At 45.7% G+C, this 23042-nt stretch overlaps 1 protein-coding gene across 4 annotated transcripts in view; it reads left to right on the forward strand.

Moving 5' to 3' along the window:
- The window catches only part of SERBP1 (SERPINE1 mRNA binding protein 1), a 1097797-nt gene that overhangs the window by 428109 nt on the left and 646646 nt on the right, over window positions 1-23042 (forward strand). For 2 of the 4 annotated variants that reach the window (XM_044085594.1, XM_044085595.1), the window contains exon 3: window positions 3772-3909. In XM_044085594.1, the coding sequence (XP_043941529.1) occupies window positions 3772-3909 (138 nt within the window). The remainder of the gene's footprint in view (window positions 1-3771; window positions 3910-23042) is intronic. The other 2 variants (XM_044085596.1, XM_044085597.1) reach the window with 1 other exon arrangement.

Here is a 23042-nt window from a genome sequence, read left to right on the forward strand (position 1 = left end):
ACTATAAGTTGGATCTTGCATCCAGGGGTAGAGCATCCTTTGGCTCAAGGTGCTCGAATATCCTTCCATGATGGCCGCCCAAGATTCAGGTAGCTGGGGACTCTGTCCCACAGGTTGCTGACAAATGAATATCCTACTTCAGATTTAGAAGTTATGTACTCACCATAACGTTCCATCTGAGTAGGTGTATTCATTTGTCTGCAACCATCCCGCCCTCCTATCCCCCTGGCCTTTCAGTTTCCTGCATATTACTTGTTACCCTTTTGAGGGTATTGTTGCTCTGGCAAACTCGATCTGAGGTCATGAGGGTAGAGCAGGGCATTATGGGTGAGGGGAGGAGCTGAGAGCTTGGATCCATAGCTGGAAACTATGCCGGTTCGGATCCGATATCGGATCCATAACCCACAGGTTGCAGACAAATGAATACACCTACTCAGATGGAACGTTATGGTGAGTACATAACTTCTAATTCTCCTGCTGACACAACAGGGAAGGAGTCTGAGGCAGGTGCAATGGGGCCAATCGTGACACACTGCACAAGAGGGGGTACCACTGTTGACGTGGCCAGTCTGGTGCAATCAAAATCGTCCTTGGTTTGTCCTGTTTGATCTTTAGTAGTACTTTGGAGAGCAGAGGCAGAGGAGAGAAGGCATAAACTGATGTTTTTCCAGCTGAAGGACAGAGCATCCACTTTCCAAGCTTGTTTATGGGGAGTCCTTGTGCAAAATTTGTCCAGTTGCTAGTTGTGGGGGGAGGCAAACAGGTCTATATCTGGGCTCCCCCATTTACTTGTTAACATGTTGAAAATCCTTGGTTCCAGTTTTCACTCGTGTGGGTCCATGAGGTTTCTGCTTAGTCTGCCTGCCAGTGTATTTAATTTCCCAGGTAGGAATTGAGCTTGTAGATGCAATTGGTAGCTCAAGACTGTGTTCCACAATGCCTAGGCTAGTCTGCAGAGGGGTTAAGAATGTGTACCCCCCCCCCTGCTTATTTATGTACCACATAACAATGGTGGTGTCCTGGAAGAATGTGGCCCCTTGAAGGCTGTCAGAGCATTCTGTACAGCTAACATTTTTTTTTGATTGATATGCAGGTGCATTTGACTTGGGTTCTATTTGCCCTGAATGTACTTCCCTGCCAGGTCAGCCCCCCCATGCATAGTCTGATGCGTCTGTTAAGGTTTGGGTGGCAGGGGGTAGTGTCCACTGCCCACCAAAGGAACTCTAGGCATAGACATGGTATGACGGGAATCATTGCTTCTAGGTCCTGAGAATGTTGACACCATAGGCTTTTTAGATACCATTGTAGTTTCCGGATATGCAGTCTTGCATACGGAATTAGAAGAATGCAGGAAGCCATGAACTCCAAGGCTTGCAGTATTTGCCTTGCAGATAGCAGGGTTCTTGTGGCCACTTGTTTGAAGTAGGTTGTCAAATGAATTTGTTTCTCTGGCGTGAGGAAAGCCATCTGGGAAGCTGTATTCAAGCTTGCTCTCAGGAATATAACTTGTTGACAGGGTACCAGGTGTGATTTCTTTTCGTTTATGGTGTACCCCAGACAAGTTAGCACCCTTTGTACAAAGGCCAGATGATTCAAAAGTATGTCCTTGCTTTCTGCCTGAATTAGACAATCGTCCAGGTATGGGTATATTTGAAGATAGACTTTAAAGCGGTCACCAAAGCCGTAGATGAGGGTAAGGTGGTACACACAGCCTATCTAGATCTCGCCAAGGCTTTCAACGCCATCACCCACTCTGTAATTATAGACAGACTCACTAAACTAGCTATAAATCCCTATGTCACAAGATGGGTTGCCAGCTGGCTCACTGACCGAACCCACACTGTGAAAGTAGCAGACTCTTAAGTCCAACTTCAGACCAGTGACAAGTGGAGTACCACAGGGTTCAGTCCTAGGTCCTCTCCTGTTTGGTATCTACTTCTCTGAAGTATAGGCTAACACAGAAGGTCTTTGGCTAACAAAGTTCGCAGATGACTGCAAACTAGGAGCCATAATCAAAACTCCTAACAATGTGGACATCCGACAAAAGGGCCTCACTGAGGCAGATGCCTGGTGTCAAAGCTATGGCCTCAAGCTCGGTGCCAAAAAGTGCATTGTCATCCCTTTTGGTAAAAACTCTGTACCTATGAGCTACCACATAGGCGGTAGTCTACTTAGCACCAAAAGTGTGATGAGACCTTGGGACACAGGTGGACAGTAGTCTCTCTTTTGATAATCACATCGCCACAGTAGTCAGGAAATCCTTGTACGTGGCACACCTCATCACAAAAGGTTTCTCATCCAGGAAAAAAGAGGTCATTGTTCCCTTCTACTCATCACTCATTAGACCCATTATAGTGTACACTGCCCCTTTTGGTATGTGCCTCACAAGACATCTACAACAACTGGAAAGGCCACAGAAATACCTCACAGAGGATTTCGGCCTCAAACAGATACCCTTCGCAGACAGTCTCAAAAAACTCCAGCTTTACTCTGTTGCATATTGCCTACTCAGAGGCGATCTCTGCCTAACATACAAAGCTATGCCAAACTCAGAGCATGCTCCACATAAAGAAATCCCAATCCTTCCGAGCTACATACTCTAGGGACCTAAAACTTGTCACCACAATAAACAGAACATGCTGGAGGGATAGATTCCTGTCCCAGAGACTTCCCATACTCTGGAACAAACTACCTATCTATATCAAACAAAGCTCCTCATTAGCACTCTTCAAGAAAAATCTTGATGATTGGATGGGAGATAGGAAATTCACCCCGGGGATCACTTCTGTGGCTCTGCTTGACAAGGGCATAGGAAAATCATTTTTTTGGGTGGCAAAAGCCAGGGTACCATTTGGCTAGGCTTATCTATGCCCTAGGGCCAATAGCCTAGTACCTACCTATGAATCTGTGAATATTTCTTTGCCTGCAAAATGCAGTAAATGGAGCCAAGGCCCTTTGTGAATACCCTGGGCGCAGTGGATAAGCCAAAGGGGCAGTGCAGAGAACTGATGATGTGTGTAGCTTGCTTTGAAGCGTAGGTATCTTCTGCAAGATTCCCTGATTGGGATGTGCAGGTATGTTTCTTTTAAATCTAGTGTTGCCAACTAGGTGTCTTTGCCTAGCATAGGAAGCAACTGGTGAAGAGTCAGCATCTTAAATTTTGAAATCACCAAAAAGGTGTTTACAGTAGGTCCAGGATAGAGAGCCATGAATTGTCTTTTCTGGGTACCAGGAAAAGTCTTGAGTAAAAACGTTGTCCCTTTTCCTCTTCTGGTACCAGTTGAATAGCCCCCATGCTTAAGAGATAGTGTACTTGTTTTGGGCCTCTGCCCACTGATTTGTGGGTAGATCTGGCCACCCGCTTGGTGTTGGTAACGTGTGGAAGTGACAACACTACCGCTGCACCACTGTACCGTCCAAAGGAAGGCCATCTGCTCCTCATTGGGAAATCAAACCCCGGTCTCCCATGTGACAAGTGGGGATACTCACCACTATACTAACGAGGAAGATGGCTGTGTATATATATACATATATATATCTATATATATATATATATCTATATATATATATATCTATATATATATCTATATATATATATATATATATGTATAAAATACATATACAGTAGCTTACTTTGGTTTTGTACAGAGCATTTGCTGAAATAAGGATTGTTGTAGTTATTGTTTCATTTAACAAAATATGACTTTTAAGTTATTTTAAAGACTGTTAATATAACTGTAGTATTAAATCAATTGTTTTTTTTCTTTCTAGACCTATAGGTGACAGGCCCTTACGTGGTCGTGGTGGTGGCAGAGGCCGTGGCGGCCGTGGCCGTGGCCTGGGCAGAGGAGATGGCTTTGACATGCGTGGGAAACGGGAATTTGACAGACACAGTGGAAGTGACAGGTCGTAAGTTGATAAGTATCATTATGACTGAATCAGTGTGTTTTACTCGTTTTGTATTTTTCGTCAGTAATGTGTTTTCTGAGTTTATTACTGCAGTTTTTTTTTTTGTTGGCGACATCGTTTCATGATGAAGCAAAGTAACTTGCTTGGTTGTTGAGGTTTTGCTCGAGTGTTGCATTACAGTGGTACAAAAAGTACAGTCATCTTTAAAGAGCAAAGGGTTCAGTGCTGTTATGATGTAATCTGCACTGGTTTAAGGATATAAACTGTGGAGCCAGATTGGTATTATAAGTACTTTTGCACTTGACAGTGTAGCTGTCAAAGGAATAGTCAGTGACTGAGCAGACGACGTGCTTGTCTTCGATACTACAAATTTAGAAGACTGTGGATTCTGGTCCCATGCCAGCTGCCTAGATACATTTTGCAGTATTGATGCAGCTTTGTGGGGGAGGTGCAGTCATCCAGCTTCTAAAGCTTCAAGGCATGTTCTGTGCACTGAAACTAGCAGTCTGCTTGAGCTGAGGCGACTAAGATGATATGTTTGAGTGACAAGCTTCTCACTTCCTGTTAGTTTAAAAGTTGTTTAAAGTAATTGGCAACTATTTTTTTCTGTGGAGAAATTGTGTTTATTATACTTTTTTGGATTGGAAATGTGTATTGAAGTGCTTTTTATGTGAAAAAAGGGGTGTGTATTAGATGACCGAAGACACATTCTTTCGAATGCGTCTTGGTTGAACTTTAAAAGCTGATCACTCAAAATATCTAACCAGCTGTTAATTCTTTCCCTGGGAAAGAATTTGCTTGGCCGCTTCAGTACTTTGCCATTTTTGGCACTATAGTGCTGTCTCGGAGTTGGCATATTTAAGTGGGGGGGGGGAGGGGGCAGCCCCCCACTTAATTGTAATCTTTCGCTTACATAGGGTCAATCAATCACCGTAGGCTTTTTTAAGCGTTTGGTGATTTAATATAGACCCGAAAAAAGTGACTTTTACCAGCTCTTGCTGCTTGTTTTCTCTAGGAAAGAAGCACCATTTTCAGCTTGGCCATGGAACAAATCGTCATTCTCATAGTCTGTCTTCCTTCCAACCACAGAAAGAAAAAGTTAACAGCCTTTGCCACCACTGCAGACTAGTAGTTTGCCTCAGCCAAAGGTGGGTGACTCTGCTGTGGCTATCGGGTATACATCAGACCACTTATCTTATACCCTAGTTCACTTTGGTGTACATGTAAATGCATCTACTCCTCAAACAGCCTTTGCCACCACTACGGGCTAGTAATTTGCCTCAGCCAAAGGTGGGTGACTCTGCTGTGGCTATCAGGTATACCTCAGACCACGTATCTTTTACCCTAGTTCACTTTGGTGTACTTGTAAATGCATCTACTCCTCAATTTTTCTTAGACAACAGTAGTTTATTAGGTCTGGCCCAGGGTTTAATTCAGGCTGTTGATCCTTATAATGTGGTTTCTGGTGAAAGGAAGAGGGATATGTCCTTTCCCAAAGAGATTCATTATTCTTAATTTGGACAGAAAGATGAAGGGATAGGTACGGGGTTATCTTCTCCAGTTTCTGAATCGGACTCAGGAGAGCACAGTTTCTGAATCAGACTCAGGAGAGCACAGTTTCTGTTTCTCCATGTGGATATTTCTCTTTCTATTAGAGTATTTGTAGAATGTGACTGTGTTTTCAGTAGTAGAACACTGAGGTTTCTCATTCCTTCAGAAAATATATGAGCTGTTACAGAGTGAATTTCAAGAACCTTCACTCATTCCTCCTGTTTTGTCAGCTTTGGAGGATGTGTGTTTTAATGGTTGCAATTTTCTTGGTAGTCCGCCAGCTGCCATTTAGTCACGGAGAATTTATAAAGTTCTCAGTCTACACTTCCCATACCTGACTCATCAGCTATAGTTTAATTAATCCTGCTAATAAACATTTAGATGTTATGTTGTCCATCTCACCTTCTTTCTTTCTGGTTGGGTTCGGAGCCGATCTCAGCTCATCTTTTACCCTAGTTCACTCGACCACTTCTAAAGCTCAGAGTCCTTACTGGCTCAAGGCTAACCCCTTATCCCAGCATGCTTAGCGATGGCTACCCAGGTCCTGTTTGCCGCTTGCAGCGTCGAGATTGTCTTCTGCTGGCTCAGACTAAGTAGTGATTTTTTTTCTTATCAAAATTGTTATTGTTTAAGGCTAATTTTCTTTAGAATTAAGTGTTTTCTCTTCATCATCTCTGTCCTCATTGCTGTTGTTTTTGCTTCTGTTAGGCTGTCATTTTCTCTCAGGCCTTTTCCTGTGTGTTGTCGGCAGCCTGTTTATTTTGAGGGTTGTTCTCTTGTCCTTTTTATCTCTCCTTGCTACCTAGGGAGAAGCCGTTTTAGTTAGAGGCCTTCTTCCTTTGGGTGCAGTAGCCTTTTAACTTGGAGACTACCCCCTCCATTTCTGCCCCTCTTGTTTCTTCTTCTTCCAAAAAAAATCTTTTCCAGTTGTTAGTCCTTTTGTTTTGTGGTCTTTATAATGTCCAAAGACATTCCTAAGCAGTCAAGATTCAAGAAATGCGACTAGTGTTGCCAAAAAGTGTCCCTTACGGACAAGCACACGAGTTGTGTGTATTGTTTAGGTGCAGTCCACCTGCAGGATTCGTGCTCTGTTTGCCATGCCTTTAGTGCACTGGTTTTGCAGGAGAGGCGCAACAAACTTATTTTGAGAGGGTTATTAAAACCTCAGGTTGAAGTAGCATCCGGATACTCAGCCTTCAAAAAAATCAGATGACAAACTGGCATCTTCTTCGGCTCCATCTTTGATGCCGACAAAGTCTAAATCAAAATCTTCTGAACCTTAAGAATGGATTTTTGGCTCCGAAGAGTCTTTGTCTCTGGCGGCTCCATCTGTGGCTTCAGAGCCGTCCCAGACTCAAAAGAGATAGAGATATCCTTCCCGGTGAGATCTGTGCCTCAGTCTGCACTTTTGCAGTCAGTGGCAGGCAGTCACTGTTCCTTGGCCCACTCCTCTCTATCATCCAGGAGTTTATTGGATGATGATGTGAAGAGAGTGGTGAAGAGGCTCTTCAAGACACTGGTATTTGCTCAGATGTCAGGCCCAGCCCAGAAAGAAGTGGCACCGTTGTCCGAACCAGTCCTTGTCTCTATTCCTCCTCCAACTGCTTCCAGTTCGGGGCCAGAGTGCATGGAAGTAGTAGTGGTGGAACAGTCTGTTCTGGCATCCTCTCCAACCTTCCCAATAGTCCGTTCTGTTGAGCGGTCTGGTTCCAGAGACTCTCGGCTCGGGGGGGGGGGGGAGTGGCATTGAACCTTTGTCCGACCCCGCTCTCCCCCTCGGAGCCTCGGTGCAGGTGAGTTCGGCTCCAGATCTGCCTCGGAGCCGTCGCCTTCCCTGCGGAGGAGTTCTCCAGGCTCCTGGGAGCTGGAGCCTCCCTCCGTTCCGGACCTCGGCGCCTTCGAAGTGATGTGTGCTGTCCACCGAGACAGCCCCACCCTTGGCTCATTTGGCTGCGTCCCCATCGATACCAGTGTCTGCCTCAGGTCCTTCTCTCCATCCCAAGTGTAGGGAACCGATGCCCCACAGGGCGACCCCTCTTTTTCCGAGACCTCTCCTGAGCATACCTCATAGGAGGTTCCCAGGAAGAAGAAATGCAAGAGGAAGCATGTGGAGTCCCCTGAGTCCGTCACTTCTGACATGGACTTGGATGACTCGAAAGGGTCCCCCTCTGAAGATGTTTCATTCTCAGATATCCTGGAGATCCTTAGGCAGAGGGGAAACTGGAAATCCTTTTCCCCTTCGGAGGATGAGTCTGTGTACTTAGACGCATTTGCTTCCCGTCCCTCCACCACCTGGTTGATGTCCTTCAAGGATGCATCTGCAGTCCTAACAAATGGGTTGTCCTGCCTCAGGCAGCCCTTCGGTCGGCCGGATTCCAAAGTCTGGGTCTGGCCTCGGCTGATGTCGCACTTCACCCGACGTCATAGCTGCAGTTCAGCGGGTATAAAGGCATCAGCCGACACCATTTTCCCCAGTCTTTCTTGCCGCGTGGCGCCCGAAGCAGAAGCTGTTTGCAAGTGCCGGTCGGTCAGAACCAGAGATTGCTACTACCGAAGACTTCTAAAAAGCTAAGTACCCCGTTGGGGACTCTTTCTTGCCTCAGCCGATGTCAGAAAAAGTGAATAACTGTTTAACTTGTGGGAAACAAATACCTCATAAAGATTTCCACTCTTACTGCCTACCTTGTTTAGGCCCAGACCACGACGTAGCAGCTTGTCTAGCCTGTGCTTCTTTCAACCGACGGACACTTAGACGTTGGTCGGAATTTGCTGAGGAGTTTTTCGGCTCCGCTTTTGCTTACAACATGCCGTCGGAAACTCCGACTTCACAATTGGCTAAAAAGCGCAAGGAAAAGGACCGACACTCGCGGTCTGCGGTTTCGGCCGAAACCGCGGTTAAGTAAACCGCGAGTGTCTCTGTTTCGGCGGAAACAGAGTCCTCGGTTCTTCCTTCGGCCGAAAGCTTGCCTCCTACTGAGGCCTCATCCAGCATGGCTGAATCTGCTACTGAAATTCCACCTGCTCTTACAGGTTCACAGGATTTATCTGATACTATCCCTTTAGATACATCTACTCCTGCACGTGGAGCTGCTAGGCCCCCTGCATCCATGTCGATTATGGCTTTTACCAGGGCTAAAGCAGCAAAATCAACCAAGGCTGTGCCTGCTAAGACCCCCTCTCACAGGCCTAGCTCTAGTACTCAAATGCTTAGTCTAGCAGAGGATCTCATTTCTTTGATCAGGGGATCCCAACCTCACCCTGACAGGGCCTCTCACCCACCTCCAGAGAAGAGGCCTAGAGCAGAGCCCCCTGAGCCAGTTTCTTCAGATTACTCCTCTGATGATTCAGAAAATACAAACCCTCCAGAAGGCCCTTATTCTCCTTATGAGGACTCTGATGCAGAAGACTCCATTCCTTCTGCCTCTCCGCCTGAGGAATTTTCTTTTGGGGAAACCTTGCATGCTATGAGGGATCAATTTCAATGGCAGGACCAGGATTTTTCAGACTCTAGGAAAAGGCTTAGGACCTTTTTGCATTTGCCACAGCATAGGCCTTTAGCCATTCCTCCAGTACTTATTGTTGTGGATGATGCATTTAATGATGCTTGTGCTGCTCCTGATTCACTTCCTCCGGCCCCTGCTAAGCCCGACAGGTACTACAGGGTTCCGGACACACATTATCATTTGTATAAGGCTCCTTTTGTGGATCCTGAAACTATTTCACAGGGACCCAAGGCTGTAGCAGCTACCTCTGCCAAAAAAACCCTCCCCTCTGAAAGGGAATCTAGGGCCTTAGAGAGATGGGGTAAAAAAGTTTATACTTCTGCTACTCTTTCGGCTAGGGCCTTAAACTGTCAATTCCACATGATTCAGTATCAGGAATTTATGTTAGATCAGTTAACTAAAAAACTGTCCTCGCCTGAACCATTAGACAAAAAGTCTCTTCAGGAAATGGTACATAACATTCAGCAGGTCAGTAATCATTCCTTAAAATGCGGCTATGATGCACTGGAGGCTTCCTTTAGATCAGCTATGACTGGTACAGTGATCAGAAGGCATGCATGGTTAAAAGAGCAGTCCTTACCAGACCATGTAAAATCAAAGCTCCTAGATGCTCCCATGGATAAGCACAATTTGTTTGGCTCCTGCACAGCAGGTGCTGAAGAAGGTGGAAGAGAAAGCAAAATCTGTCCAGACAGTCAAGGATTTCTTACAGGTCCAGCCTCCAAGGTTTAGTAGGAACTGGCCTTCCAAGAATTGGTCCTTTCCAGACACCACCAGAGCACAGAGAGGCAGGAATAGGCGCCCAAGAGGCAGGGGTCAATCCAGAGGTGCCTACAGGGGACGTCAGTGGCAGCCTAACAACCAGCTGGTACTGCCACAGATCCAGCCACTACCACTTCCACAGGACAATCACAGTGACTTGGCTCTGAGACTTCCTACCAGGGAACAACTAGAAGCACCCTTAGGCGGAAAGCTAGCCTTATTTTCAGTAAACTGGCATTACATCACAGGAGACAAATGGATTTTAAAGACAATAGACAAAGGTTACAGGTTTCACTTCCATACTCTACCAAGGAAGAGAGGAATGCCAAACCTACCTCCAAATCAAAAGACAAAAGCTCTAGAACAAATAGACCACTTAATAAGAATGAGAGCTATAGAAAAGGTACCGTCTATGGAACAAGGGCAAGGATTTTACTCCAGACTTTTCCTGGTGCCAAGAAAAGGAAACCAATGGAGACCTATTCTCGACCTGTCCGCTCTGAACACATATCTCATTGTTCCAAAATTCAAGATGCTGACCCTACAGCAGCTTCTTCCCATGCTGGGCAAGGAGTCTTGGCTGGTAACTCTAGATCTCAAGGAGGCATACCTGCACGTCCCCATACGACCAAATTGCAGAAGATACCTCAGATTTCTTGCAGGATCAGAGCATTATCAATTCTCAGCATTGCCCTTTGGCTTATCTACTGCGCCCAGAGTATTCACGAAATGCCTGGCATCAGTAATTGCTCATTGCAGGCTTCAGGGAATTCAAATTTACCCTTACCTGGACGACTGCCTGTTACAAGCGGACAACAAAAACAAATTAGCAAAAGATTTGAAAAAGGTCATTCATCTACTGCAAGCCCTGGGATACACAGTCAATATAAAAAAGTCAAGGCTGATACCATCCCAAAGGATAACTTTCTTGGGTGCAGAACTGGACACATCAAATCAAATGGCATCCCTCACAGCAGAAAAGCAGAAGCACCTTCCTCTCTATTTCATGGCATTAGCAACGCAGAACCAGCTAACAGCAAGGAAAGTCCTGCAAGGCCTGGGTTACATGGCATCCTGCATAATATTGATTCCACATGCCAGACTACATATGAGGAAGTTGCAATGGTACCTAAGGAATTTATGGTCTCAGCACAAGCACAGCCTAGAAACCCAAATTCCATGCCTGAAGCAAGAATTCCAATGGTGGTCTCAGGCCTGTCAATTGAACAAAGGACTGCCCTTCCACAGCCCTCAACCAAGCCAGACTATCACCACGGACGCCTCAGACCTCGGTTGGGGGGCACACATGCTGGACAAGTGCATACAAGGCTTATGGACTCAAGACCAGCTGAACCTACACATAAATCAAAAGGAGATGCTGGCAGTAAAACTGGCAATTCAGACATTCAGACTGTTTCTTCAACAGGGTCAATTGCTGATAAGGACGGACAACACCACAGTTATGTGGTACATCAACAAACAGGGAGGCACACATTCATACCCTCTATGCCGGATGGCAATGGACCTCTGGAATGTGGCCCTGAGCTTCAACATTCAGCTCCAGGCAATATTTGTACCAGGAAAAGAAAATATACTAGCACACATCCTAAGCAGAACTACCACGGATGCCCACGAATGGATGCTGCATCCAGACATCTTCAAATCCATTACAAGGAAATGGGGACTACCAGAAATAGACTTATTCGCATCCCCACACAACCATCAATTGAAAAAAATTCTGCACAAGGACATACCACCCACTTGCTTGGAAGGTGGACTCCTATTTTTCAGTTGGGAAAACCTGACAGCATATGCATTCCCACCTCTTCCTTTGATGCACAAGGTGCTATTGAAGATCAAAGAAGACCGTCCAAGGATCATCCTGATAGCTCCAGACTGGCCGAGGCAGCATTGGTACCCATTACTGAGGAGTATGTCCCGGGAACAAATGTGGCCTCTGCCCCTAGTTCCCTTACTGCTAACACAGAACAACTTCAAAACCCTGCATCCAAACTTGAAAACGCTGCAGCTAGCTGCCTGGAACATTGCATAAGACAAAATAACCCAGACTTATCTCAAAGGGTTAAAGACATTATCTTGGAGGCTCGCAGACCCTCAACAAGGAAAACTTATTCAGCAAAATGGAAAAGATATCTCATTTGGAGTGCAGCAAAAGGAGAAAATGTGTCACTGGTAAACATAGCTAACATCCTGGAATACTTGACAGAACTTTTCCACAATGGCCTGTCCTATTCTTCCATTAAGATTCATGCATCAGCTATTTCAGCAGAATACAACATGGACCCTCCAGTCTTCTTTCGTCCTCTACTCAGGCAGTTTCTGAGAGGAATTAAAAATGTAAAGCCACCAAGGAAGCCACCATTGCCCGCATGGGACTTGAACTTTGTGCTAGAAAAGTTGACACTCCCTCCTTTTGAACCAGCAGCAACAGCAGAATTACAGTACTTATCATGGAAAACTGCTTTCCTGCTTGCAATCACTTCAGCAAGAAGGGTTTCTGAATTACAGGCATTAATGGCAGTACAGCCCTTCCTTATCTTCCATCAAGATAGAGTGTCCATGAGAACTAATCCTACTTTTATGCCAAAGGTGGTCTCCAGGGTATCTTTAAACCAAGCTATCCACCTACCTACATTCTTCCCCAACCCACAGAACAGGGGAGAAAGATTATTACATACCTTGGATGTACATAGGCAATTGCGCTACTACCTGGACAGAACCAAGAGCAATAGAAAAACTGACCAGCTACTGGTAGCATATGCAACAGGAATGGAAGGAAAAGCAATTTCAAAACAGACAATCTCAAAGTGGATAGGAAATTGCATTAGATTTTGTTACTGTTACCATGGAAAGACAGCTCCAGAAAACATCAGGCCTCACTCCACAAGGGCTACAGCCACTACTACAGCTTTTTTACGAAGAGTGGCTACCAAAGACATTTTAGAGGCTGCTACTTGGAGCTCCGTGCATACATTTGCCAAGCATTATAATCTACCCTTATACTCCAGATCCCGAGCAGGTTTTGCCACTGCTGTTTTGCAAGGGATCTTAACTACACCATAATCTTATTAGTACCTCCTCCCCCAGTTTGGCTATGGTATTCTACCCATTTGTTAGGACTGCAGATGCATCCTTGAAGGACATAGTACAGTTTTGTACCTACCATAAATGTAGATGTCTGAGAGGTATGCATCTGCAGTCAGGATTACCCTCCCTCCTTCCCCTCTGTGGTACTCCTAGGGTATTTGCCCATCTTGTAGCTAGCTGGGGGAATCTATTATGGTGTATTTGTTTGTATATATGTATATACATGTTTATTTTTATTTGCTCTCTGTTATTTGGAAACTTTTACATTTATCCAAATTTAGCCTTCCTAGAGGGCACCTGGCATCTGGGGCAAGAAACACTGAGGAAAATGGCGTCGGCTGATGCCTTTATACCCGCTGAACTGCAGCTATGACGTCGGGTGAAGTGCGACATCAGCCGAGGCCAGACCCAGACCCAGAATCCGGCCGACCGAAGGGCTGCCTGAGGCAGGACAACCCATTTGTTAGCACTGCAGATGCATACCTCTCGGACATCTACATTTATGGTAGGTACAAAACTGTACTTTTCTTCCTTTCGACCCACTTTTGTCTGTAGTGAGTCGAAAGGTATGGAGTGCTCCAGGGACCATGAAGCCCATTCCGAGAAGGCTTAAACAAGTTCATGACCACACCAGAGGACAAGATTTTTCTTTCTAAAGGCGTGCGTGTTGATGCTATGGTGGTGGCAGCAGCCACCTTGAAGGAACTCGCAGAGACTTCCTCTTTTATCCATCCGCCAAACAAGGAGTCTAGAGCCATGGATAGATATGGGAAGCGTGTTTTCTCTTCAGCGGCCTTTACTCTTCCGTCGCTGAACTATTTGACACATTTCACAAGACTTCAGAGGGGTCTCCTTAAAGATCTGGGAGATACCCTGCAGGATCCTTCAGCTGAGGGAGCAGCTTCCACGTCTGCTAACCAGCTAGCGACCCTAATCTCCATTGTCAACTCCTCCATGAGCCTGATTTCTTACACAGCAGATGGAGCGAGTAGGGCTGCAGGCACAGTAGTGGCTCTTCACAAACACTCCTGAGTGCACCTTTGTCAATTTGCGGAGCCAAGTCCTCCTTTATGAATGTTCCCTTTGATGGCTTGGCCTTGTTTGGTCCACAAGATCAAGAGACTCTTACCAACAGTGAACGAGATGGCAAAACTCTCTGCCGTAGGAGTCCGTTTTTCCACTTCATCCCGGCCTTATCCCAAAGGTCAAAAGAGTGGCAAAATGTGGTTCCGTAAATCCCAGGGAGCTTCACTGGACACTCGTGGAGATAATTCACCCAAGGGCAGAAGTGGAAGTAATAAGGGGAGACGCCGACCTCGTGGCAGGGGACGGTCCGCAAAAGGGCGACAGGGATACGTTCTCTAACCGGCCCTTTCAGAATCCCTGAAGGATTGCCCGGCTGCCCACCTCTGGAGACAGTCTGGGGCAGAATATCACTCTACCCAGGAGCCTGGCAAGATGCAACAGAAGACACGTGGGTACGGTGTATAATGTCCAGGGGTTAAATTCCCTTCTCCCAAACACTCCCAAGAAGTCAAAAAACATCAATCCCAGGTATTCCACCCAATCTTCAGGATCAAGCAGCCTTAGAAGTAAAAAGTTTGCTGCAAAAAAGAGCCATTCAGGAAGTTCCCGCAGACCAGATAGAGTCCAGAACTTACTCAAGGTTATTTTTAGTTCCGAAAAAGACAGGGGACTGGAGACCTATCCTGGATTTCAGCAAGTTAAACAGGTCAGTAAAGAAGACCAAGTTCCGGATGGCGACACTGCAGTCCATTCTACTCTTTTTGGGTCAGAACGATTGGATGTGCTCTTTTGATCTCCAGGATGCATACTACCATATAGAAATGGACAGGCAGTCCAGAAGATATTTACGCTTCTGGCTGGGAGCCAGTCATTACCAGTTCAGAGCTCTGCCCTTCGTTCTCACCACAGCTCCCAGGGTGTTCACCAAATGCATGGCAGTAGTGATGGCTCACCTGAGACGTTTAGGATTCCAGGTGTTTCCTTATCTAGATGACTGGCTCCTCACTGCCCCCACCAAGCATCCTCTCTTAAGGGCCAGGAACCACGCGATTCACACTTCTGCACTTCTAGGAATTGCAGTAAATTACGAAAAATCTGCCTTGTTGCTCTCTGTGTATTACTTTCATAGGCACTCAACTAAATACGAGAGAGATTTTAGCCAAGCTCCCACAAGAAAGGGTGCTTGACATTCGTCGTCAGGTTTCTCTTCTCTTGTCAAAGCCAAAGGTTCAGGCACAGTTAGACCTTAAGGTCTTGGGTTTGATGGTGGCTGACATTACTGTTGTCCTGTTAGTTCGTTACCATATGAGGAGTTTGCAATGGGTCCTCTTCACTCAATGGTCGTATCAGGATCTTCCAATGTCACACACGATCTTAATCGTGGATGCTTGGAAGAAAGATCTACAGTGGTGGCTCCACTCTCCCCTAGTCTGTCTAGGCAGACCCTTTGTAGCCCCTCACCCAGTAGCCACAGTTGCCATGGACGCTTCCCAGATAGGTTGGGGGGCATTATCTGGGACAGACAGTCCAAGGAACTTTGCAACCTCAGAAGTGCCATTTGCACATCAATGTCCTGGAGATGAGAGCGGTGTTATTAGCACTGCAAGACTCTTCCTTTGGGCTATATAGCAATTCATACGGACAACATGTCAGTAGTGTGGTACATCAACAAACAGGGCAGAACCAAATCTTACCACTTGTGTCAGAAGACCCTTCGAGTATGGCAATGGGCTATTTCCTCTCAGCGTTTTCTGGTTGCAGCGCACATCCCGGGGAAGTCTAACGTGATAGCGGACAAGCTCAGCAGGGCAATTCGCATGCCCAACGAGTGGTCTCTGAAACAAGATGTGGTGGACATGATCTTCCGCAGATGGGGCCAGCCATGCTTTGATCTTTTCGCCTCACACCTAAACAACAAATGCAGCAGCTACTTTGCCCTAGTTCCCCCACAGGGACAGTCACCCAGAGATGCACTTTTAAACGATTGGCCCCCTGGGTTTCTTTATGCCTTTCCTCTATTTCCAAAAGTTCTTCAGAAAGCAAAGTTGCTGAGTCACAGACTAATCCTCATTGCCCCTTACTGGCCTCGTCCGATCTGGATGTTCTTCGTGTTTCACTGTTGCAGTCATTACATTTGGGTTATCTGCTGGCAGGTTGCCCTCAGTCGGCCTGATTAATAAAGTCTTGGGTCCTGCGTCGGTTGCTGTTCCTTCTTCCATGATGTAATGACTGCAACAGTGAATACACTAACATCTACATTTATGGTAAGTGTACACAACTGTACTTTCTTTTTCCTTTAGCATTTCTTGCAAGAGGAACCTTGGATTCTGGATCCATTTCCAGATCTCTTGACACATCAGTCGGGTGCTCTTCATCCCTCCATTCAAACTCTCAAGCTGACAGCTTGGTTTCTCCACTTCCAGTCCTAGCCAGGCTTCTGGATATCTCGCCTATGGGTCAACATATTTTAGTCTCTTCTCACTAACCATTTACTAGAAAACTTTACGCTAGTAAATGGAAGAGGTTCTCTTTCTGTGCAGAACAAAATGACATTGATCACTTTACAGCACCAATTTCAACAATTTTGGACTTCCTGGCCAAGACCTTTGAGAAAGGAGCAACGACTGCTACGATTCGAGTTCAACTGGCTGCCATTTCCAGTTTTCATGTGGGTCTTGCGGGTTCTAATGTCATGTCCCATAAGCTATGTAGGGCCTTTTTAAAAGGTGCTACTCTGTTAAGGCCTCCCATCTGAGAACCTCTCCATCCTTGGGATTTAAATTTAGCACTTGCGGCTCTAATCCTCCCTCCCTTTGAACCAGCCGCTTTTTGTCCTCTTAAATTCTTATCATGGAAGACCCTTTTCCTGATTGCAATTACATCAGCTAGACGGATTTCCGAGTTACAGGCACTTTCCGTCCGCCCTCCTTATATGATTTTTCACAAGGATAGAGCATCCCTGAGAACAAATCCTTCCTTTTAACCAAAAGTCTGCTCAGAGTATAATTTGAATCAGTCCATTGAACTCCCTGTATTCTACCCAAATTATGGAACCAAGGCAGAGTATAAGCTACATCAGTTCTATGTCCACAGGCAGTTACAATTTTATCTCCAAAGAACCAAGGACATCAGAGATCAGATTAGCTGTTTGTATCCTTCCCACAGAGTAAGCAAGACTCACCAGTTTCCAAAGTGACCTTGTCAAAATGGCTGTCCGATACTATTACTTATGCTTATGAGTCTCTGAATGTGTCTGTCCTGGGAAAGCTAAGGTGACACTCTACTAGGTCCTTTGCTACCTCCATAGCTTTTCAAGTCAAGCTTCCATTAGTTACTATTTGTGCGGCAGCAACATGGGCTACTCCCCATACCTTCAGTAATCATTACGAAGTAGACATGGCCTATCCGGAACAGGGCATCTTTTAGTTCCACAGTTCTGAAGTCTCTCTTCCAGTGGGATTTAGGTGCTGGGGAACGCTGTCCCAACTAGAAAGAAGGAAGGCGAGATGGACATCATAACATAAAGAAGTTATGTTCTTACCATAATGTTCCATGTTTGTCTTTTATCTTGCCTTGGAACAAACATGGAAAATTACGGTAAAAACATAACTTCTTTTTAGTTCCAGTCTTACTGTTTCTGACAAGGATGGGAAGATTAAGTATGTGGAGAAGTATATGCTTCTGCAACTTTGATTTTTCAGTATTCTGAATTGTTGGGCTCATATGTTAGTTTGTGCTAATTGTGGACATTAGGAATGTTTTATCTTCAGTATCTTCTTGCGAGGAAAACTCTACTTTAAATTTCATTCCTTTTATAGCTCAAGTCACTGCTCATTATTTACAGTGTGTGTATGACTCTTATCCTACTTTTAGCGCTATGGCAGTTGGTTCTATTTTGAGGATATTCTTGGAACCTCCTAGGTGATGTTAAAAATGAGTTTTAAATTCTCCTTTGGATAGAAATTTAGTTTTTGTCCCCTGTGCTAAAGAGGTGATAAAGTGTGATGGAAGGGGTACGTTGATGCATGGAATCTCAAGATTTTTCCTTTCACAGATTTTCGTAGGGATTTTTGAACTCGTCTGGTTTTGGCAAAAAAAAAAAAAAAAAAAAAAAAAAAAACTACAGTCTCCATAAAATGCAGGTAAGCAGACGTTTGAGAAGAAATTGCAAGGGGTTCCAAAAATAATTCTGGGGCCTTCCAACTCATGGGGCAGTCCAAGTCAGAGTGACTATTTAAGGGACCCTGTCCCCCTCCTACCCTAGCAGTCTCATTTCTCTTCCAGAATGTCAGAATCTTCACTTTTCTATTTGGCAGCAAATAGTGTCAGACAAGTGCGGTCTGAAGATCATTTATCAAGGTTATAGGTGGCAGTGGGATGAAATTCTGCCTTTCAACAGGATAATCTTTTGTCCAACTGACCAGACTCTCTCTTTTCACTTAATCCTTCAATGTGAAGTTGTTAAATCTCGCCGTTTATTCTCACTGATGGGTTCGGAGCTGATCCTCTGCTCTGACACGGCCGATAGCAAGCTCAAAGTTTGCCAGTAGCTCGAGACCAAGCCCCTTATCCCACAATGCACTGCTGGAATTACCTCGGATCTAATTTGCTGCGGCAAGAGAGATCTCTGTGATCTAGCTAGCTTGGACCAGTTTAGAAAAAACTTAACAGCAAGTCTATAAAAAAGTTTTCTTTTTTTGTTTAAAAAAAGTGTGTTAGTACTATTATATTTACTCTATAGTTAAATACTTAGTATAAATAGTTTAAAAGTTAGGGCCTTTTTGGCTTCTTAGTTTGTGTGGGCCTTTAGCCCTTTTTCTCTGCTATTAATCCTTATAATAGTCAGGCTTTTTCTGTGGGCCTCTTAGCCCTATATTTGTGTGTGTGTGTGTGTGTGTATATATATATATATATATATATATATATATATATATATATATATATATATATATATACATATATATTAAAATACTGTTATATGTGTGTGTATGTATGTGTGTATATATATATATATATATATATATATATATATATATATATATGTATATAAAATACTGTTATAGATGGTGCTCGGATTGGGCTTAGTTGTTTGTGGATCTAATTTACTGTTTTTTCTTTTAAGTATTTCGTATGATGAGGAGAAATCCCATCCCAAATCGGGATTAAAAAAATGCCCAGATTGTGGGCAGAAAATGTCCGTTACTGACAGACACATTCAATGTGTCTACTGTCTGGGGGCTAAACACCTGCAGCATTTGCCACTCCTTTTCTTCAAGAGTCCTCTTGGAGAGAAGGAGGAAACTTCTAGACAGGGGATTGCTACAGCAATCTTTTTCGGAACTTTTGAGTAGCCATGAGGGTGCTAGTACGTCCTCCAAATTCTCAAAATCCAAGTCTTCAGATAAGGTCTCAAAAAAGGCTAAGATTTCAGAAGGAGGTTCATCGGTTCCACAGTCATCAGAACCGAGTGTACCTTTGATTCGGAGCCAGTTCTCAGTATTGGAGCCGGTCTCTGAAGTTCCTCCTTCACCTCTGCTCCAGTCAGCCTTTCAGATTTGGACATGGATTGGCTAGTGCAGAAGGTTTTACAGGCACCAGGACTTTCCAAATTGTTGCCGGCCCCGACCAGCTCGTCTGTACCGAAGACCATGGAACCAGATTTGTCTATTCCTCCTCCGAGCCGTACTGGACTCTCGGATCCGAAGGAAATTGAACCCATGGTGGTCGAACCCTTGGAGCCGATACCCGCACTGGTGTTATCGGCTCCATCTACTCGGATGCCCTTGGCGCCGACCGAGGGCTCTAGGAGCCGACGCTCTCCTGTCAGGTCCGGGGAGGATAGTCGCACCGACTTGTCAGATAAGCTCGGCTCCTACCGCGGGCTCCCAGGGTTTCGGTGCGGGAGGATCGGACGGTACTCTCAGGTCCGTCCACTCCTTCTCGTCTGAACCATGGTGCCTTCGATGCTATGAGGATAGTTTGGTCTCCAAAGACAACGTCGGCATTGGTTCAGCTTTCCCACTCCCCTCAAGCTCCTCTGTCTGCTTCTTCATCTACCGATCCCTCTAAGCGTAGAGACCCCGAGCCTCAAGTTACCCCCACAGAGCGTCCCCTGCTCTTCTGAGACTTCCCCAGGTCCCCCCACTGAGGAGGTGCCCAGGAAGAGACTGTGCAAGAGGAGGCAATTAGACTCCCCACAGGAGTCTTTGACATCTGACACAGACTTGGATGAGTCAGAAGGGTCCCCTCGATCCCCCTCTGATGATATCCCCTTTGCGGAGATGCTAGAGATCCTTAGAGGGCGATTGGCAGTCCAAGACCCCTACTGAGGATAAGTCTGTGCTCTTGAAGGCCTTTGGGTCTCAACCTTCCACTTCTTGGGTGTCTCCGCCTTACGACGAGCTCATGGAGCTGATCTCTGGTAAGGCGTGGGAGTCACTGGAGGCCATGGAACCTGTCCCTCGTAGACCCAGTAAATTCATATTTGCCCCAGTGGACACGCCATTTTTGACAAAAGGAGTGCCTGTTGATGCCATGGTGGTAGCTGCAGCCACCAAAAAGGAAGTATCTGAGACATCCTCTTCTATCCATCCCCCTAACAGAGATTCTAGGGTTATGGCTAGATATGGGAAGCGCATGTTTAGTTCAGCGACTTTTTCTCTGCGATCACTGAACTACTTAACCCATTTTACAAGACTACAGAGAGATCTCCTGAAAGAGCTAGGAGATGCTCTCCAGGGTACGGTAGCTGCAGGAGTGGCCAACAAAGTCAACACCCAGCTCACTACCCTAAACTCAGTGGTGAACTCGTCCATGCGTCTCATATCCTATGCAGCTGATGGTTTGAGTAGAGCCACTAGTTCAGGCATTGCTCTTCGAAGACAAGCCTGGATGCATCTCTGTTCCTTTGCGGAACCCTTTAAGTCTTCCTTTATTAATACCCCATTCGATGGCTCATCACTGTTTGGGCCCAAAGTAAAGGAAACTTTAACCAGGTGTGAGCAGGAAGGCAAGACCTTATCTGCTGTTGGGGTCCGTTTTTCGACGATCCCTATTCGGCCCTACCCGAAGGGCCCTAGGGGAGGAAAAAATGTGGTTCCGAAAAACTCAGGCAGCCTTTCAGGACACACGTGGAGAAACCCCCTCTAGAGACGGAGGAGGGGGTTATAACTGAAGATGCTGCCCCCGTGGCAGAGGGGGTCCGCAGCAACAGGGTGACGGGGGTCAGTTCTCCGGTCAGTCCTACCAGCGCCCCTGAAAGGGGGCCCGACTGTTTGGCTCTGGAGGCAGTCGGGGGTCGCTTGTCTTTGTACCCAGAAGCCTGGCTAAATATAACATTGGATACTTGGGTACAAAGCATCATTTCCAGAGGATATTTCATACCATTCTTTACCCTTACCATTCCTATAAAGAAAATCCCAGATGTTCCACCCAATCTCAGGGAACAAGCCGTCGTAGAGGTCTGCAGATGCTAGAAAGAGTCATCCAACCAGTCCCAGCAGACCAAGTCGGATTCGGAACTTTCTCAAGATTCTTTTTGGTACCAAAGATCTCAACAGACTTGACCAGTTCGTAAAGAAAGAGAAGTTCTGAATGGTCATGTTTCAAGCCATTCTTCCCTTCTTAGGGAAAGGCGATTGGATGTGCTTCATAGATCTCAAGGACGCGTACTATCACATAAAGATGAACAGACACTCCAGCGATCGTCTGCACTTCCGGCTGGGAGCCAATCATTACCAGTTTCGAGCCCTGCCCTTTGGTCTCGCTACAGCCCCCAGAGTGTTCACCAAATGCATGGCAGTGGTCACTGCTCACCTGAGGCGTCTAGGATTCCAGGTGTTTCCATACCTAGACGATTGGCTCCTCACCGCTACCACCAGGCATCAATTGACTCCGGCAACACAATACACTCTGACATTCTGCCATCAATTAGGCATTACAATCAACTTCAAAAAGTCTGCCTTATCGCCATCTCAGCATACCGTTTTTTTAGGAGCAGCGTTAGATACCTCAACTACCACTCTACGGCTCCCTATCGAAAGAGTCTCTCTTCTCTGCCAAAACGTCAGCTCACTGGTGTCAAAGAACAAAGCTACAGCAGCGGAGGTATTGAAAGTACTAGGTTTGATGGCGGTGGCAATCCTGGCCGTACCACTCGCAAGGATGCATATGCGAATTCTTCAATGGCTCCTCTTCGCTCAGTGGTCTTACCAGAAACTACCAATGCACCACATGATTCTTATCACGGATTCTTGCAGGAGAGAACTTCGGTGGTGGTTAACTTCTCTTCATGTCACAATCTGAAGACCCTTTGTCCCCCCCCCCCCCCCCAGTAGCCACTGTGACCACGGACGCTTCCCTGATAGGGGGGGGGGGGGGCATTTTCAGGGAAAGACTGCCCAAGGCACATGGACAGATCAAGAATCACATCTGCAGTTCAATGTTCTAGAGTTGAGAGCAGTCCAGACCTCTCAACCAGTCGGGGACAAATTTCAACAGAATCGGGGACAAGTCAAGAGAAAATCAGGGACACTTTTAAAATGAGTGCTGTTAACTTGAAACACTGACAGAATCAGAGCATATGAATTAATACACATTTTCTGAAGTAAAAGAAGACTATAACTTTTAATTATTGTCATTATTCATTAAGTGTAATTCATTACCTTTCCTCCAAAAGTCACTCGTTTTAAGAGGGACAGAGCTAAAATTTGACTCAGAATCAGGGATGTCCCTGAAAATCAGGGACAGTTGAGAGGTATGAGCAGTACTTCTGACGTTGCAGTACTTTTAGGACTCTCCCCCTCTAGAGAATATTGCAATTCAGACCGACAGCATGTCAGTAGTCTGGTACTTGAACAAGCAGGGCGGAACCAAGTCTTACCCCCTTTGTTGAGAAGCCCTCAAGGTCTGGCAATGGGCTGTGTCATCCCAGCGTTTTCTGTTAGCAATGCACATCCCGGTGAAATCCAACGTGATAGTGGACAAGCTAAGCAGGACAATATTACTCCCTCACGAGTGGTGTCTCAAACAACAGGTTGCGGAGTTGATTTTCCGCAAATGGGGCCAGCCTTGCTGCAACCTTTTTACCAACTACATCAATACAAAATGCAGAAGCTTCTTTGGGGATGACTGGGAGGTGGTATTAGGGCAGAGAGACTCACTTTTACAAGTTTGGGCCCCGGG

The sequence above is a fragment of the Protopterus annectens genome, chromosome 10.part0 (genome assembly GCF_019279795.1).
Source record: "Protopterus annectens isolate FY-2018-M chromosome 10.part0, PAN1.0, whole genome shotgun sequence".
Taxonomy (NCBI): domain Eukaryota; kingdom Metazoa; phylum Chordata; order Ceratodontiformes; family Protopteridae; genus Protopterus; species Protopterus annectens.